The sequence below is a fragment of the Zalophus californianus genome, chromosome 7 (assembly GCF_009762305.2).
Source record: "Zalophus californianus isolate mZalCal1 chromosome 7, mZalCal1.pri.v2, whole genome shotgun sequence".
Taxonomy (NCBI): domain Eukaryota; kingdom Metazoa; phylum Chordata; class Mammalia; order Carnivora; family Otariidae; genus Zalophus; species Zalophus californianus.
In genome coordinates this window covers 53,182,946-53,201,544 of record NC_045601.1, presented here as the reverse complement: position 1 = coordinate 53,201,544, position 18,599 = coordinate 53,182,946, and the positions used below count along the sequence as shown (strand labels likewise).

The following is an 18,599-nucleotide window of genomic DNA, read 5'->3' as shown; positions in this document are numbered from 1 at the left end:
CCCACCCAATTCAGATTTCTGAATGACTGGCTTCCTTACCTCACTCGGCTTGAAGGAACATTCCCAAGAAGACTTTCTCTAAATATCCTACTTCTCTATACAGTATATATCACCATCTAATATTTTACTGTTTATATGTAGTATGTCAATCATCTCCCCCACACTAGGATATAAACTTCAAGAGAACAGAGATCCCATCTACATTGCTGACCCCACATTCCACTGCCTAACACAATGCCTGGCAAATAGTACGTGCCTAATAAATATTTGTTAAATGCATGAATTTTCTCATTAAGATGTCCTAATAACCCTGGGGATATATATGTACGTATTATACTTAAAAAACTGAGGCTCTGAGAAGTTAAGTAACTTGCCTACAGTTACAAATGGTACAAAGGAATAGCAAATAATCACTAAAGAATAGATATAGGACAAGGAAAACAAAAGTGAAAATAAACTATTGGGACTACACCAAAATAAAAAGCTTTTGCACAGCAAAGAAAACCAACAAAAAGGAAATGCAACCTACTAAATGGGAGAAGACATCTGCAAATGATATATCCAACAAGGGGTTAATATCCAAAATATAAAGAACTTACACAACTCAACACCTAAACCGTAATTCTCTTACAAAAAAATATAGGGATAAATTTTCAGAACCTTGGATTTGCAACGGATTCTTAGATATGACAACAAGAACACAAGCAATAAAAGATAAAATAAATTGGACTTCATCAAAATTAAAAACTTTGGTGCATCAAAGGACATAATCAAGAAAGTGAAAAGACAATCTACAGAATGGAAGAAAATATTTTCAAGCCATGTATTTAATAAGGGATTCATATCCAGAATATATGAAGAACAACTTCAAGTCAACAAAAAAAGATTAACAACTCAATTTAAAAATGGGCAAAGGATTTGAATGGACATTTCTCCAAAGAACGTACACAAATGGCCAACAGACAAATGAAATGATGCTCAACATCATTAGCCACTAGGGAAATGCAAATCAAAACCATAGTGAAATACCACTTCATCCCATCTATTACAATGGCTATAATTTTTTAAAAATGAAAAATAAGTGTTGAAGAGGATATGCAGAAATTGGAACCCATGTATGCTGCTGGTAGAAATGTAAATGGTGCAGCTACTGTGGTAAACAGTTTGGCAGTTCCTCAAAAAGCTAAACATAGAATTACCATATGACCTGGCAATTCCACTCCTAGGAATATACCCAAAAGAACTGAAAATAAGCACTTAAACAGGTACCTGTATGGCAATGTTCACTACAGCATTATTCACAATAGACAAAGAGGGGAAACAACCCAAGTGTTCATCAAAAGGTGAATAAAAATGTGGCATATCCATACAATGGAATATTATTCAGCCATAAAAAGAATAAAGTTCTGATACATACAACATGGATGAATCCTGAAAACATTATGCTAAATGAAATAAGCTGGACACAAAAGGTCAAATATTGTATGATTCCACTTACATGAGATATCTAGAATAGGCAAATGTACAGAGACAAAGAATAAATTAGAGTTTTTCAGGCGCTGGAGGAAAGAAAGAATGGGGAGTTACTGCTCAATAGGTAGAATCTGGGGTGATGAAAAATGTAAACAGCAGTGATGGTTGCACAACATTGTAAATGTAATTAATGTTATTGAATTGTTCATTTAAAATGGCTAAAACTATAAATTTTACATTATATGTACTTTACCAACATAATTAAAGAAAAAAAAAGAAAGAAAGAAAGATTCCACCTCAGTAACATCTCAAGTATGTCACTTATCTTCCTATTGCCACAACCACCGTTCAGGCCCTCATTATCTCCTGTCTGCTTCTTAATCTCTGTTCTTTCTCATTCTATGAGATGTTATTACATTAATTCATATACACAACTGTAAAAATACATTCCAAAATGTCCAAAAATGACATACTGTCAACCAAATCACACATAAACTCTTCAGCTAGGCATAAGATTCTCCACCATATGACTTAAATCAACTTTTCCGGCCTTTTCTCACTTATTCACTGAATGAATTCTGCTTCAACTGATCTGTACTTTGAATACGTTCCATGCTTTCCAGCCTCTGTACTTTTCCTCATGTGATTTTTTTATTTAAGATTTTATTTTTAAGTAATCTCTACACCCAACATGGGGCTTCAAACTCATGACTCTGAGATCAAGAGTCACATGCTGAACCAACTGAGCCAGCCAGGTGCCTCCCTCATGTGATTTCTTTGCACTACCAACCCCACCATTCTACCCATTAAATCTGTCTTATCCTTTAATAGTTTAGTCAAAATACCTCTAAATCCCCACTATCATTCCCAACCAGATGTAAATACTTAATCTAGCTAACTTCCACAGCACTTGTTTTCACTTTTCTTACATTTCCTTTGTTATGCTCTGGATGTAATAATTCATGTATTTGTCTAATCCTAATCCTCCCACCCTACCTAGATTACAAACTCTATAAAAATAAAATCTTTAAACAAGATTTACACTGCATTCATATTCTTATCGTCTGCCCTCCCTGTATAGGCAAACAGTGAAGGCTCAATCAATAACTACTAGATTTAACTAAACAAGCAAAAAACCTAAAGCCAAAAAAATCTGTTATCTACATGAGAAAATCCCTTCCATCCATACTGACACAAACACAATTCTCAAAATGTAAGAAACACCTTCTTAAGAGAATGAAAAACCAGTAACACTTTTCAAAGAAACAATGTGATGGTGAGATGGTGTAGATAGTCTGACAATAGGAAACATTCTTTAAAATGAAGTCCAATTACAATATAGATATATTTGTTGTGACCTCTTCTATGTCTAAATAAAAAGTATGACTAAGGGAACAAATAGCTGAGGAAATGAAAATAAGCCTATCTCTGTTTTTCAGGTTCTTCCAAGATCAAGCAAGTATGCAAAATGACCTTTAAATAAAAACAATTGTTCGCAATGCATTTACTAATCCAATGTTTGTCACAACTACAAAGCCTAAATGTTGTACCATAATTCATACTGCCAACGTGCCTGCTGGTCCCCTCTACTGTGTAGGACTTAAGTACACATATAGTATGTGTCTGATACCCCTTTCTGTCAGATAGACCACAGAGGGGAATGACTTTATTTTAAAATGACTCAAACTGGGGCACCTGGGTGGCTCAGTTGGTGAAGCATCTGCCTTCCCCTCAAGTCATGATCCCAGGGTCCTGGGATGGAGCCCCTCGCGTCTCCCTCTCAAACACCCCGCCCCCCGCCCCCACGCATACTCTCTCTTGCTCTCTCAAATAAAAAAATAATCCTAAAAAAAAATAAATAAAATGACTCAAGCTTCTCAGATCTCTAGTATCCCTTCAAGATCTAAAGTCTTAGGAAGAATATATGCTCTAAATAAAATATGAACATTCATAAAATATACTCCTGTGAACACAAAGCTGATGGCAGCCAGTTTTTTTCTGTTAAAATCCACTCAGCAAGAGCTTCAGATAATCAACTCCACCGTAATTAGAAACCTAGGTAAATCAATAAATACGGCCAATATTTCATTTTAAATAAAAATGATCATCCCCATCTTTCTCCCTGCACTCAATCCCAAAACTGATAAAGGTAGGTTATTATTGGGCCAATCACCAAACAGCTTTTTTTTTTTTTAAGATTTTATTTATTTATTTGAGAGAAGCAGACTTCCCACCCAGCAGGGAGCCCGATGTGGGATTCGATCCCAGGACCCTGGGATCATGACCTGAGCCGAAGGCAAACGCTTAATGACTGAGCCACCCAGGCGCCCACCAAACAGCTTTTAAGAGAGGGAGAAATAAGTAAAGACAGAAATAAGTGAAAACTCAAAATCTGTACTCCACTCTCTCATTCCCTCCAAGGTACTTCTATATTCCATATAAATAGTCCAAGCTGTCTTAGAATTCTCTTTCTAATCTGCCCATTCCCCTACATTTCAACGGACTAATAAGCCTCTGAAATGGACTCCTCCTCCATCTAGTTCTTCCCTACCCAGCAACCACCACCTTCTACCCTCTTCTGCCAAATCATTCTCCACACAATGTTCCACAAAAGCAAAACTGATGAAGTCATTACCCTACTTTAAAAACGCCACTGTTTACCCAGTATCTTACAAGATAAAATATAAGCTTCCTAAAACGGCAAAACTGACCAGGTCATTAACTATTTAGAAACTTCCACTGTTTACCCAATAACTTACAAAACAAAGTATAAGCTTCCTAAAATGGCTGATTTACTCTTAAGGGCACATTAAATTTTTACCATTTATTGAACCTCTCCATGCTTTTGCATATACTTTCTCCTACATAAGGAATACACTTCCCCACTTACCTTTTATGACCTATCTCAAATCACCTTCTCTGCATGAAACACCCAAATCCCCAAACAGAATTATTCATTCCTTCTTCTGTGCTCCCACAGCACTTTCCACTTACCATTTTAATACTTACTATAATGCATTATATTAATTATAGGAGGCAGTATAAGAGTAACGGCTAACAAGAGAAACTCTAGCATTAAAATAGGTTTGGATTCAACACCCAATCTTCCAACTAGAGGCTATATGGCTTTAGGTACGTTGGCTTCCTTCTCTAGGACTTAGTCTTCTCATTAGTAAAATTGGGATAATACCTGAGTCTAGCTCAAAGTGATATTGTGAGTGCTTTCAGCATACCCACCTTGGGGCTAGCAAATATTCAAATGGACAGCAGCAGAGCTGGGATGAGGACAATCACAATTATCTGTCTCAAGCTGGAGGGGGGTGTAGGGCCTTCCCCACCAAGAGGAAGGACCATGTTATAAAGTCATCCCCACAGGATGAAAAAAAAGAGAAGTACATACACCAAAATGTTTTATTACCTTTGGGTGATGGGATTACAAGCAATGTCTGTTCTGTTTTTGCGTGTGTGTGCTTTTCTGCACTGTGTACATACAGTGCAGAAATACACAACTTATTAAGAAAAATGTTATATGCGCTGAAAAGATCTGATCCATCACCTAGAAGCAGCATCTAGCACAAAGTTAATGTCCTATAAATATCTACTAAATGAAGGAATTTCTACACTGTGTTCGGTTTTGCAAGCATGTTTATATGCATTTATTGCTTTGCTTCTCATAATCACTTCCTATAGGGCATATTATTATTATTATACCTAGAAAATGAGACTGAGTTCAGAAATAACAAAACAGGGACTGGGCTGGAACTTAAAACCAAAACTTCTAACTTTCCAAATTCAGAGTTTTCTTACTACACTAGTAAGCACTAAAAGTGGACTCCTACTCACATTGCCATCAGAAAGCTGAATCACTTGTACACTGTTTGAGAGGGGGCAAGCAAAGAATAAAGAAATGCAACTTTTTTTAAAGTTTCATGAATCCTTTCAAACCATGGGGAAAAAACCTGAGTACAATATATCTATTTGTTTAATCATTATTTTACTTCTGTAAAACAAATAACTCACTGTCTCTATTTTATAGATGAGTAAACTAAAAACACAGAAGTTAAATAACTTGCCTAAGATCACACAATGAGTAAAGCAGCAGATCCAGACAGGTTTCAAAACCAGGCAGTTTTGAAAAAGTAAGATAAGGGGTAAGGTCAAGTAAGTTTTAAAAAAATAAGGTCAAGGAGTTAAAAAAAACAAAAACTTGGAAAAGGTAATGATATAATTTATCTCAATTCAAAGGATCAATAAGCCTTCACCTATGGGACAAATAAAAGCATGTTCTTGATTATTTGAAATTCTAATAATTACAAGCAGTTTTCTCTTATCAAATACCATTGTAAACCTATATTATTAACGTTGTTTTAACAAATATATTCGGCTTTCAACTACAGGAACTTTACAGCACTATTCTACAATAAGTGCTTCTTAACTATGTAAAACAAAAAGGCTAAGGCATTAGTGATTTTTGTTTTTTAGCAAATAGCACATATAAAAATACACCATCTCCCAAAATGACAACTCCAGCAAAAGACCACTACCAAGGGAGTTCTCCTCTTTGCTAGCTACAATTTACAATCACATAGGGACCTTTTAAAAAACCAATACACAGCACCCACTCCAGACCAATTAAATGAGAGTATCTGGGGGTGGGTAAAAGTGTTTTTAAAAGCTCCCCAAGTGATTCTAATGTGGACCCAGGGTTGAGAACCACTGTTTTAAGGAAATCTAAACCGTCTGTTATTACTTCATCCAGAGCTTTTGTCCATAATGGTCTGAAAAAGATTTCAGTCAACTTATTCAGCCAATTTGCAAACAACCAGGAGAGTAAGATAAATAGGATCCCTCAACTACTAAAAGGGGTATAAATTGTAAGTGCACTTAGCCCAGATTAGACAAAAATCGAGGCAAAAGGATTCCATTAGTGTTCTGGATAATAGAATAACTTCAATTAACATATCAAATATGCCAATGACCAAGCTACTTTTATTTCGCAAACCCTAGATCTTACCATCTGTGAAATGGTGCCATGCTAATGGACTCAAGAGCCCAATAATTCCAGAAGAGCAACAATGAAACAACTAAACCTTGAAACTAAAAGACCCACATGTAGGGCGCCTGGGTGGCTCAGTCGTTAAGCGTCTGCCTTCGGCTCAGGTCATGATCCTAGGGTCCTGGGATCGAGTTCCACATCAGGCTCCCTGCTCGGCAGGAGACCTGCTTCTCCCTCTCCCACTCCCCCTGCTTGTGTTCCTGCTCTCGCTGTGTCTCTCTCTGTCAAATAAATAAATAAAATCTTTAAAAAATAAAAATAAAAATAAAAATAAATAAAATAAAAGACCCACATGTATCATCTTTTTAAAAAAACTAAACAAAGATTACTTACACTGGACTTTAAAAATGTATACTTACTGGCAAAGAAAACTTTTTCATGGTTTCCTACAGAGAATATCTCTGAAAAGTCAAGACTGCCATAAGAACTCTGAAATTCAAACTCCTACGCTGACATTTTTGTATTTGGTTACTTAAATTTCACAGGAAAATGAAATAAAATAAGCTTCAAAATCAAGTATTAAAATACCTGTTGTGTTAATCAAAAATACTACTACAGGTCCACATCCTTTATTCAAAACCCTTGAGGAAATATGTATTTCAGAATTGTTAAGATTTCAGAAAGACAGTACAGTGTCTCTACCTTTACAAGCCCTCAAGGGTCTAAAACAGCACCAATAATCAAATTAATATTCCAAATTAATATGCCATATTAATGACTATTTTCTAAGTGAGAAGAATCAAGATTTTAAGTAGCCTCCTGTTGACACAAGTCACTAAATTATTTTGCTGCAAACATTCTGAAAAAAAGAAACCTTTTTCAGAGCTTTGGGTGAACCTCTTAATTCTAAGATTTCTCTTTGATATTCAAGACATTGCAAACTGAACTTCAGAAAAAAGTCATTATGATAAAAACATCCTTTTAATAGCACTGTAATCCTAAAGAAACAACTCAATTATGGTAGATACACAAAAATAGTCCAAGTCCACCAATTTTCATGATGATTAGAATAGCATTTAAGTGTCCACCTTAATTTTCACAGTGCAATTGTGAGCAAACCAAATACATCAACACATGCACACTTACTAAGGCAAGCCTGAAACAGAGAGCCAGATGTAAAGTAGGGGCAAATCAACACCTTTCTATCTAGCAATATGGAGACAACAGAGGACTTTGAAACTAAGCAGACTGGGCTCCACCACGAAGAAGAAAGTTACTTAAGCTCTCTGAACTCCAGTTTCTTCACATAAGGATAGAGATAATAATAATAGTACCTACTCCAATGTGTTTTAAGAGGATTAAATAAAGTGACATTTGAAGGCCATAACTTACAGTCACTATTAATTCCCTACCACTTTTCCAAAGACCAACTATATGCTGAAGGAGCTCAAGTATAACTTGCCTGTAAGTTATCAGGCAAATTTCATAATTTCATAAATAAAACCCACCACAAAAATAGGACTTTCAAATTTCAGAAATCCAGTGTAGATTAAAATGACTAATCTCCCAAACCAGCAGCTTCTCCTAACACATCCTAACGAAACCTACCTACTCTCCCAATACCCTTTTGTCTTCCACACAACCAGATGCACACACAAAGGTTAAGTGAAAATAAGCTACTATACTGAAAAATGCATTTTTAATTCAAAATAAAATTATTAGAATGGCCTAGGTTTTGCAGATAAGGGAAACCATTACTATATTAAGACTTAATCATTTATGTACAACCACTGTCCAAAGAACCCATTTAAATTTAAATACACTTAGGAAAAGAAGGCACAAGAGTCCAAAATCCAATTTTCATAAACCATCCCCTGAATAAGAAAACTGGTAATTTTGGGCAGATTTCTGCACCTAATGGATATTTAAACTATCGAATGTACTAAAAAATGGAATCCTTTGTTATTTATCCTAAACTCAATTTAATTCCATTATGTAACTCAAGAATTTTACAGGGCATTTGAGTCAGTCTTAAAGCATAACAAGTTCTGAGCTGATTCGGTGCTTCACTGTTAACAATCTACCCCAAACAGAATATATAACCTGGACAACCTAGACTTCCACCACACCCAACTTCAAAGAAGATGTTTAACCAAGTTAGCATTTCCTGTGAAACAGAAAGCTTTCCCTAAATGTTAATACTCAAAACCTACTAGTTACTGTTAAATAACCTATTAGGGCCTGGCAGTTCCATCAGCTTTAAGATTATCACTTGTCATATAACCTAGTACAGTGCAACATAAAATGCCTCGAAAAGAATCTATATTACTTTGTGTTCTAATCCCACGTGTTTAATGTGAAAAGATGTAGAACTAAAAGCGAATGGACCAGCTACCTAACAACTACCTACTAGACTTAATCCTTCATACTTGCACTTTTTCCGCCATAAACAGGAAACTCCAAAGAAAAGGAAATAGAGAACAGCCTATTGTTGCTAAGGGGAATAACTGCATTGCTTCCAACCCCACCGTGTTAGTGAACAAATGAAAAAGCAACAGGGGAAAAGGGACGGGGGGAGGGGCGATTGGCGAGCTCAGTTGGGGAGTCCAAAGCATGCCACCCAGCTCAGACGGTGCCCAAAACATCTGGAGCGCCAGCTGCAAGAGGGAAACAGGGGTGTGAGGGAAGAGGACCCTGGCCAAGGGGCTCAGGAGTTGTGCCTGCACATTCGGCTTCCTCCTTTGCCAACTCTTCTCTCACCTCCCAATTCCCATCCTCCCCATCCCATCCTAGTCCCTCCATATAGAAAAATAACCAATAAAATCAGAGGCAGAGAAGACAAAGAGGCAGGAGGAGGCTGCAAGGAGCGCCCAGAACAATGGGTGAGAAGGAGCGAAGCGAAACTCCTGAAAAAGACAATGAAACGGGGGATGGAGAGGAGCTCTGAGAGGAACCGAGGGAAACACCGCCGAGCCGGGCCCCGCCAGCAGCGGACGCCTGGACGCTAGGCTCGGCCGGGCTAGATGATCACCCCGACGCTGGGGGCTGGGCTGGGCTGGGCTGGGCGGGGGCGGCGCGGCCCAGAGGGGCCGGCGGGGCCTGCGCGGGTCCGCGGGCAGCTGCCGGCAAGACTCACCGGCATTCTGGTCTCGGGGCCAGAGGTAGTATGTGGCCGGGATCACGATAAGCCCCACGAATGAGGTGAGGAAGTAGAAGAAGGTGTTCCCGCTGTCATCGTACTGGAACTGCTGTCCCGCCATGGCACCCCCCCCTCCGCCTCGCTCTTCTCACCACCGCCGCCACGACCCCGCTCTTGGCTCCAGCACCCAGCACCCCGGCCCTGTGTGGCGTAGCTCGGACGCTGCCGCCGCCTCTCCTCCCCGCCCCCACGCTACTCTCAGGGACACGCCGCTGCCGCCGCCGCTGCCGTCGCCAACTCTCGCGAGAAGAGGTAGTTCCCGCCCCGTTCGGTTTTTCCCTCCCTCTGACTCTCCCCTACACACTGGCTAAGGGAGACGTGGCGCGCGCAGCCGTGGAACTCTGAGAGGTCCCGCCCTTGATCCCGCCCCTAAGCCACAGCCCCTCCCCTCGCGCTTCTGTAGATCTTCCCCTAGAGCTCCGCCCCTAGCCTTAGAGTTCACCCGCTCTCCCCGCCCTTTTTCCTCCTGCTCCTTTCCCAGCGTCCCACCAGGGTCTCGGTGGGTCATTTTAGGGGCTCCCAGCGAAGACCCGCGGAACAGTGGGTGCGCGCGGTTCACCTGGCTGCTCCTGGAGCCGCAGCTTTTCCGAGGAGAACTGAGGCTTCCTCGCTTCTCCCTTCTCCCATCCTTACCTCACCTTGTCTGCCCTCTCGCTTATTTAATTTCCCTGGTTGATAATAACATTTCTTTAGGTTCCAGATCCGTTCCTCCAGATCGCACATTTTGAAAACAAGGGTCATTCAGAATTGGGCGGCGCAGGTGGGGGAGGGGGTTGTTGTGGTTTGTTTGCAAAGTAATGTTTGCTACCAAGAGACTGCGATCTACACTGCGCCCATTTTGCAGATGCAGATTCCCCAAGCCATTAGAGACAGTGATCTCTCCATCCCAGAGGCAATACTTTTAGACACCAGGTCACCAGTGTTTTCTTCGACCCAGGCAGTAGGCTAAGTAAGACCTTTATTTCTTTATATCATTTAATCGTCAGTAAGCCCCTGGGAATAAATCAAAGCATGCTGGCTCTCCAGGTGAGGAAATTGAGGGTCAGAGAGATTGCCTAAAGTCATGCACAGTAAAGAAAGTCTGGGGATTCAAACTCAGATCACTCTGATGCCACAAAGCCGGTGCCTTTGGCCACCACCTCTTCGTGGACCTTAACATTTCCCTCAGGGCGGCTGGCTCTCCTTGCAAGGTGTGGGCATGATAATGTGCTACTAAAGGGACCGCTAGGGAAGCAGTTGCTCTCAGGAGCCTCTCTCTTGGCTACCTCTGAGGTCTCAGAGGCCAGAGGCAGCTGAGCTGGGAGCCGGAGGACTGGTGCCCTGATCTGGGAATGACCCCACGGTCGCACTGCAGCCCCGCCTGTGGCCTATCCCAGTGTCTCCATCTCGCCTCTATGGATCAAGAGGAAAGACCCACCCGAACTACCTCTCGGAGTGGTTGTGAAGACTAAAGTGAATTATAGTGAAAATGCTTTGAAAAAATGTAATAAGAAAATACCACACATCACACTATTTTTTTAAAACACGTTTTAAGACTACAGTCTATTTACTAACTTTCTTTCAATATGCCTTCCATTGTTGGAAGAGAAATCTGGTCACATGTCTTTTATTTTATGTCCTCAAAACTAGCATTTATCATAATCGGTAAAGCTTTTCTTCATAATGGATTATTTTCACATGTATTTTCTCTTCCCTTTCAAGTGTCCTACCTACCCATTTTGAAAGGAAATTTTTAAAAGTCGTCTTCTCTGCATTTCCCTCGTCACTTTTTTCTATATAAAGTTTTCAAAGGCTGTATTAGAGGTGAAAAAATAGAAGAGAAGTGAGGGCAAGAGGATTGAACTATGAAGTCAGCGCCACATTCTGATTACCCCAACGCGGATATGCACAGAACAATTTGCCTTGCTTCAGAAACAAATTAGCCATAAAATTGCCTCAACTGAAGTGGGTGGGTTCCTGAAGTTTCTTTTGTTTATGTTGAATTTGTTATTAAGTCTTCTCAGGTTTTAATAATGCTGTACAGGTTATTTTTTATTACTCCGATTATGTATTTTCCTCAGCATTTGTGCAAATACATCAGTTTTATAACCTTGTGACAATAGAAATTATTGATGAAAAATACTCTTCTGACTTTTTTCCTGCAGGAATAATCTTTTCACTGCAGCTTTGGGTTCATGCATAAGAGTGGCTTGAAGAGAACCGAACCATAAAATAATATTTTGAACAAATCGTATTTATTTGCTAACCTCCAGACCAATCTAAAACATGACTTTGTTTAAGCAGATTAAAGAATGTGAAGGCGGTTGTTGGAAAGATATTAGGGCTTGATTATGCTCAACTCTGAAATCATGAAAACAACTTTAAAAAGGGATTGAGGGCTGTGGTTTGTCCTTTAGTATTGGGAGCAGGTCTATATTTTGGCTCCTCTCTTTTCATAGGTATCTTCTGTTTTTAAAGATATAAAGACGTTTTATCCTAGAACTTAAGGTTACTGAACATAAATAAACTCGGATCACCCAAATATTCTCCAAGGCAAATCTGAACTATACCTTTAATTAATCACAATTTCTAATTCAGTGGTATTTTTAAATTAACACAATGGTTTCTCTCAAGAGATCATTTTAATGAAATATTTAGTAATAGTAAGTGAATATGGTAGAACCAGATCTACAAACACATTTTGTTCTTAATCTAACAGCATGTTTTAAAGGGCATTTTTGTATTGTCTATGTGTCTTTAAATCAATATTTTAATCAACTTCATTACAATTGCTAGATAGATAATTCCTCTCAAGTATAGAAAGCCTCACTATTTTTAGGTTCTTCTCAATAATTTACCCTTTCCTTAGAGCAAATCTGTCCTTCATTCCAAATCATCCTCATACTGCTGGTGTTGACTTATATTTTTACATACCAAAATACATTTGTGTGGCCATAATCAATATTATTTAATATTCTGTTTAATGGAATTAGCCTCAAAGAGACAGGAAAGACCCAAATTATTAGGTAGGTACATGCAATTATTTCTAGTTCTTTTCTCCCTCCCCCCACCTTACAATAACCTTCACTGCCAAAGCCTAGCAAATCATCTTTAATGTTAAACCCCTTATTACTTTGTTTCAGAGTTAGGATTTTCTTCCATTAAGAGCTAAATCTCAGGTGCCTACGTGGCTCAGTTGGTTAAGTGTCTGACTCTTGATTTCAACTCATGATCTCAGACTCATAATCTCAGGTCATGAGATTGAGCCCCACATGGGGCTCGGTGCTCAGTGGGGAGTCTGCTTGAGATTCTCTCCCTCTGCCACTCCCTCCACGCCTGCACTCTCTCTCTCTCTCTCAAATAAATAAATAAAAATTTTTTAAAAGAGCTAAATCTCTTCTAATACAAAGTAACCAATTCTTTTTTATTTGTCCCTAACAGAGATGAAGAGTTACCCCCCACAGTAGTAATGACAAATCGTTAAACATTACATTAAACTTTGTAATCAACAAAGTAATATTTGTACAAGACTTATGATTTACAAAAAGCTTCCATGACATTATTACAGTTAAAATTTTAGATCATGACCTATATGTTGGAACTTTGACTAGATAAAATGTTATCAAACCATTTTAATCCTTTCATTCCCTACCCCTGTAAGGCCCTTAGGAAACCACAGTCTTATACTCGGAGAGAATGTAAAGGGGGGTATGGGTTGGAAAGGTGTTAGGACTTGATTATACTCAACTCCAGAACCATGAAAACAATTTTTTAAAAAAGATTTTATGTATTTATTCAAGGGAGAAAGAGCATGAGTGAGAGAGAGCATGAGCAGTGGGGAGGGGCAGAGGGAGAAGCAGACTCCCCGCCGAGCAGGGAGCCCGATGTGGGGCTCTATCCCAGGACCCTGGGATCATGACCTGAGCCAAAGGCAGACAGTTAACCCACTGAGCCACCCAGGCACCCCATGAAAACAATTTTAAAAGAGGAATTGAGGGGCGCCTGGGTGGCTCAGTGGGTTAAGCAACTGCCTTCGGCTCAGGTCATGATCCTGGAGTCCTGGGATCGAGTCCCACATCGGGCTCCCTGCTCAGCAGGGAGCCTGCTTCTCCCTCTGACCCTCCCCCCCTCATGCTCTCTCTCCCTCTCATTCTCTTTCTCAAATAAATAAATAAAATCTTTAAAAAAAAAAAGAGGAATTGAGGGCAGTGGCTTTTCTTAAGTATTGGGAGTAGGTCTGTATTTCAGCTCCTCTCTTTTCATGAGTATGTTAGACTTGTCAACATTGTTCTTACTCTATCCCTACTTTTGTGATTACAAAGCTGAGAATTTATTTTGCTAAAACCAGTTGTCAATGATGTATCAAGAAACTCAGGACAGGGCGCCTGGGTGGCTCAGTCGTTAAGCATCTGCCTTCGGCTCAGGTCATGATCCCAGGGTCCTGGGATCAAGTCCCACATCGGGCTCCCTGCTCAGCGGGAAGCCTCCTTCTCCCTCCCCCACTCCCCCTGCTTGTGTTCCTGCTCTCGCTGTCTCTCTCTCTGTGTCAAATAAATAAATAAAATCTAAAAAAAAAAAAAAAGAAACTCAGGTCATTCTTTTATGAATTAATTGCCAACATATCCAAATTGTTTGATTAAAAAAAATAATGATTGACATTTTTCAGTAAGCCATAAAATAGCTCTTGATGAGAGTTCCCACCCAGATCGAAATACAACTTGGAAGAATGGCCATAAATAAACAGAAGAGTTCACTATGGGCAAACTTCAAAGGTATGTATTTGAGTAAGAAGAAAAAAATTCTCAGTAGAGATTAGAACTTCAGGAAGAAACAAATCATCTTGTTGAAAAGCAAATATTTGTGGGTCTTGAAGCATATAAGATGGGGGGACCCTAATTAGGAAAAAGAATATAAAATTATGATTATAAAATTAGGTACAAAAGTTAATATTTGCTATGGACTTTGGATAATAATGATGTGTCAATGTGGGTTCATCAGTTGTAACAAAGGTACCCCTCTATGGGGGGACAGTGATAATGGGAGAGGCTGTGCATGAGTGGGGGCAGAAATTACATGAGAAATCTCTGTACCTTCCATTCCATTATGCTGTGAACCTAAATCTGCTCTAAAAGAAAATAATAAAGTCTACTAAAAATAGTTAATATTCATAATAATTATAATCACTATAGGTTTGTGTACTGCAAATGGAAGAATTCTAATAAATTTTATTTCCACGATTTCCAACAGGATTTTGAAAACTATGGTACATTTATAATTGTATACATTGCATATTGAATATATTCCTACTAAGAGAGATTTTCCTTTTTGATAAGCCTCAATGAGAACCAAATCCTCTGCCTACAATTTTAACACCTACTGAGTGGAAGAATTTTCCATAGAGTAGTTTCTGGCTCTGTATATTTCAAAATATGTTTCTCCTCTACTACCTTTATACTTCAGGTGCCAGGCCTCCTGGGATACATTCATATCTTGAATCAAGATGTATCACTCTTTCATGTTACAATAGGGCTTGACTTTGCCCAGATGGTGAGGTAGAAGGAGTATTCCTGAAGGTGGTAACAACCATACACAGAAGTAACTGTACACTACATAAAAATACCTCCCTAACTCCAAAATGAATGTACCCCCTAATCTCCAAATATGCAGATTATTATAAAGAAGAAATTCAGGGAGGCGCCTGTGTGGCTCAGTTGGTTAAGTGTCTGCCTTCGGCTCAGGTCATGATCTCAGGGTCCTGGGATCGAGTCCTATGTCGGGCTCCCTGCTCAGAGGGGACTCTGCTTCTGCCCCTCCCCACTGCTCCTGCTTTCTCTCTTTCTCTCTCTCTCAAATAAATAAATAAATACAACCCTTTTTAAAAAAGAAGAAGAAATTCATTCATTCAACATTTAACATCCATAGAGCTCACACACTATTAGCCAGTGTGGAGAATATAAGTGTGGTGAGTTTAAGACAGAGTCTCTGACCTCTGGAAATTCACCTACAATTTAATGAAGAGGACATACTGTCTCAATAAGTAGCAAAAACCCAAGGAAGGACGTGATAAATGCTGTAAGAGGTATACTGATAAAAATATTTGCAAAGTTCACAGGAAAGAAGCATTTCTTTTGTCAGAGAACATCAGAAGGCTTCAAGGAAGAGATGGCAATTGAGCTAGGCCTCAAAACTTAAATAGAAATAGAATTTAAAAATCCAGGTGGAGTCAGCTCAAAGAACATTTGGAGAATAGCATAAAGTCCAGTCTGTCTGTGAATGGGACTAACAGAGTTGAAAAAATACTTTTAAGTCCAGCTTCCAGGTTACAAGCTACATATTAGCAATATTGCTTTTAAAATGAACTTTGTTAAAGGAGTGCATGAGCGTGAGACATTGCAATGCCCTTGGGATGCCTTAAAGAAAGAGAAAAAAAGGAATGGTTTGAACTAGCATGGTTTAAGGACAGTCCTGCAGGAAACAAGAGGGTGAATTAGGTCACCATTTCTATTATGTACTTCTTTCTTCTCTACCCAGAATATAGTTTCCACTCTTTGATATCAAACAAATCTTCTTAAGATCGAATACAAAAGTGATGTCCCCAAAAAGTCTTCTTTGACATACCTTACCTCACTTGGCTGGCTCTTCCGTTTCACAGCCTGTTACCATCTCTCCTTCCAATCTTGTTGCCCACCTCTGTCACGCCTCACATCTGTCCTCCACACAGCAGCCAGGGATCCTTTTTTTTCCCCCTCCTTTCAACTTTCGATTTTGAAACATAGATTCACAAGAAGTTGCAAAAATAGTAGAGAGAGAGAAGCCTATGTACCCTTCAGTCAGCCTCCTCCAATGGTAACATCTTATATAACTAAAATACAGTATCAGAATCAGAAAATTGACATTGGTACCATCTATAGATCTTACCCGGATTTCACCAGTTTTATATAACACCCATCTGGGTGTATATGTATGTAAGATCCTTCAAAAACCCTGTAAGATCATTTAAAATCCTCCTTTCCTCAAAATCCTCCACAGTCTTCCTATCTCACCAGAATGAAAGCTGAGCGTTTGGGTCTGCAAGGTCCTAAGTCATCTGCCCTATGCCCCACCTCTCCCAGTCCATGGCCACCACTGCCCCCTCATTAACTTACTCCAGCCACACTGGCCTCCTTGTTGTCCTCAGGGCCTTTGCACATGGTGAGTTTTTCTGCCTGGAACATTCTTCCCCCAGCTATCCCAGTGGCCCCTTTGAAGCCCTCAGCATTCAGGTCTCTGATCAAATACTACTTTTTCAGAGAAGTCTTACCTGATCTCCTTATAAAATAGCATCTGGGGCGCCTGGGTAGCTCAGTTGGTTGGGTGACTGACTCTTGATTTCAGCTCAGGTCTTGATCTCAGGGTCATGAGGTCGAACCCTGAGTTGGACTCCACGCTGGGTGTGGAGCCTACTTAATAAAAAAATAAAGTAGCATCCTCCTTCATTTTCTATCTCCTTATTTGCTTTTATTTTTCTTCAAGGCATTTCTCACCAAGTAATATATTCTATATGGATTTGTTTATTTATTGAATTTCTTCCACTACTCAACAAAATTATTTTGATTTTAGATTTTATTTTTAAGTAATCTCTACACCCCGAGTAGGGTGCAAACCCACAACTGTGAGATCAAGAGTCACACGCTCTACTGACTAAGCCAGCCAGGTGCCCCTATAATTGATTTTTTTTTTTAAGATTTTATTTATTTATTTGACAGAGAGAGAGACAGCGAGAGTGGGAACACAAGCGGGGGGGGGTGGGAGAGGGAGAAGCAGACTTCCCGCGGAGCAGGGAGCCTGATGCGGGGCTCAGTCCCAGGACCCCGGGATCATGACCTGAGCCGAAGGCAGATGCTTAACGACTGAGCCACCCAGGCGCCCCATAATTGTTTTTATTTGTTATATTCTATATGTTCTATCCTCTTACCTGCTATGTAAATTCATGTTAATTGTTAACAATCTCAGAAACTACATTTTTTGCTTAAACTTGAGCAAAAGCCTGATCAAAATCTTCCATTTAAAACAAGTTTCAGGGGCGCCTGGGTGGCTTCGTTGGTTAAATGTCTGCCTTCAGCTCAGGTCATGATCCCAGGGTCCTGGAATAGAGCCCTGTGTTGGGCTCCCTGCTCAGCTGGGAACCTACTTCTCCCTCTGCCACTTTCCCTGCTTGTGCTCTCTCTTGCTCTCTGTCAAAAAAATAAATAAAATCTAAAAAAATAATAATAAAACAAGCTTCACTGGGATACCTGGGTGGCTCAGTTGGTTAAGTGTCTGCCTTTAGCTCAGGTCATGGTCCCAGGGTCCTGGGATGGAGCCCCACATCAGGTTCCCTGCTCAGTAGAGGGGCAGGGGGGCCTGCTTCTCCCTCTCCCTCTGCTGCTGCCCCTGCTTGTGCTCTCTCTCTCTCTGACAAATAAATAAATAAAATCTTTAAAATAAATAAAACAAGCTTCACTGACTCTTTTTTCCCTTTTCTTCCTTTCCTGTTTCTCCCCACTTTACCTCGTTCACACTATGGAACAGCAGAACATGTAGGTAACAAGAAGTAGTGTGTGTTGTGGGATTTTTGCATTTGTATAGAGTTGGAGACTTAAGTTCATACAGTTGTGCCCACTTGGTGGGTCTGGGTCACAGCCATGCCGTAGTTGCAGGGGAGACTGGGAAAGTGAGTATTTGGTGAGATGAGGAAGTGAGTATCTTCTATGCCGAGATGAAGTTTCTGCCTCACAAGATGGGAGATTACCAAATTTTGGAAGGGGTACGGAAACTGGGCAGTTAAATGGTGAGATCCTCTAGCCATTACTTCCTGGGCTGCAGTTGGCATCTGGCTGAGACCCTTAACTGAAAGAAGAAGATATTGGAAGTTTGACCTCTCTGGGTTGCTAAGGTTGGCAACCTTTGCCTGGCAGCCTGAGACCAGGGCAA

The 18,599-nt window shown here is 39.9% G+C and overlaps 1 protein-coding gene across 3 annotated transcripts in view; it reads right to left on the bottom strand.

Annotated features, from left to right (window-relative positions):
- SEC63 (SEC63 homolog, protein translocation regulator) overlaps window positions 1–9,895 on the bottom strand; it is a 68,059-nt gene extending 58,164 nt beyond the window's left edge. The window contains exon 1 of one of the 3 annotated variants that reach the window (XM_027601690.1): window positions 9,606–9,895. In XM_027601690.1, coding sequence (XP_027457491.1) covers window positions 9,606–9,729 — 124 coding nt within the window. In that variant the 5' untranslated portion in view covers window positions 9,730–9,895. The remainder of the gene's footprint in view (window positions 1–9,605) is intronic. The other 2 variants (XM_027601688.1, XM_027601689.1) reach the window with 2 other exon arrangements.
- Window positions 9,896–18,599: the final 8,704 nt, after the last annotated feature.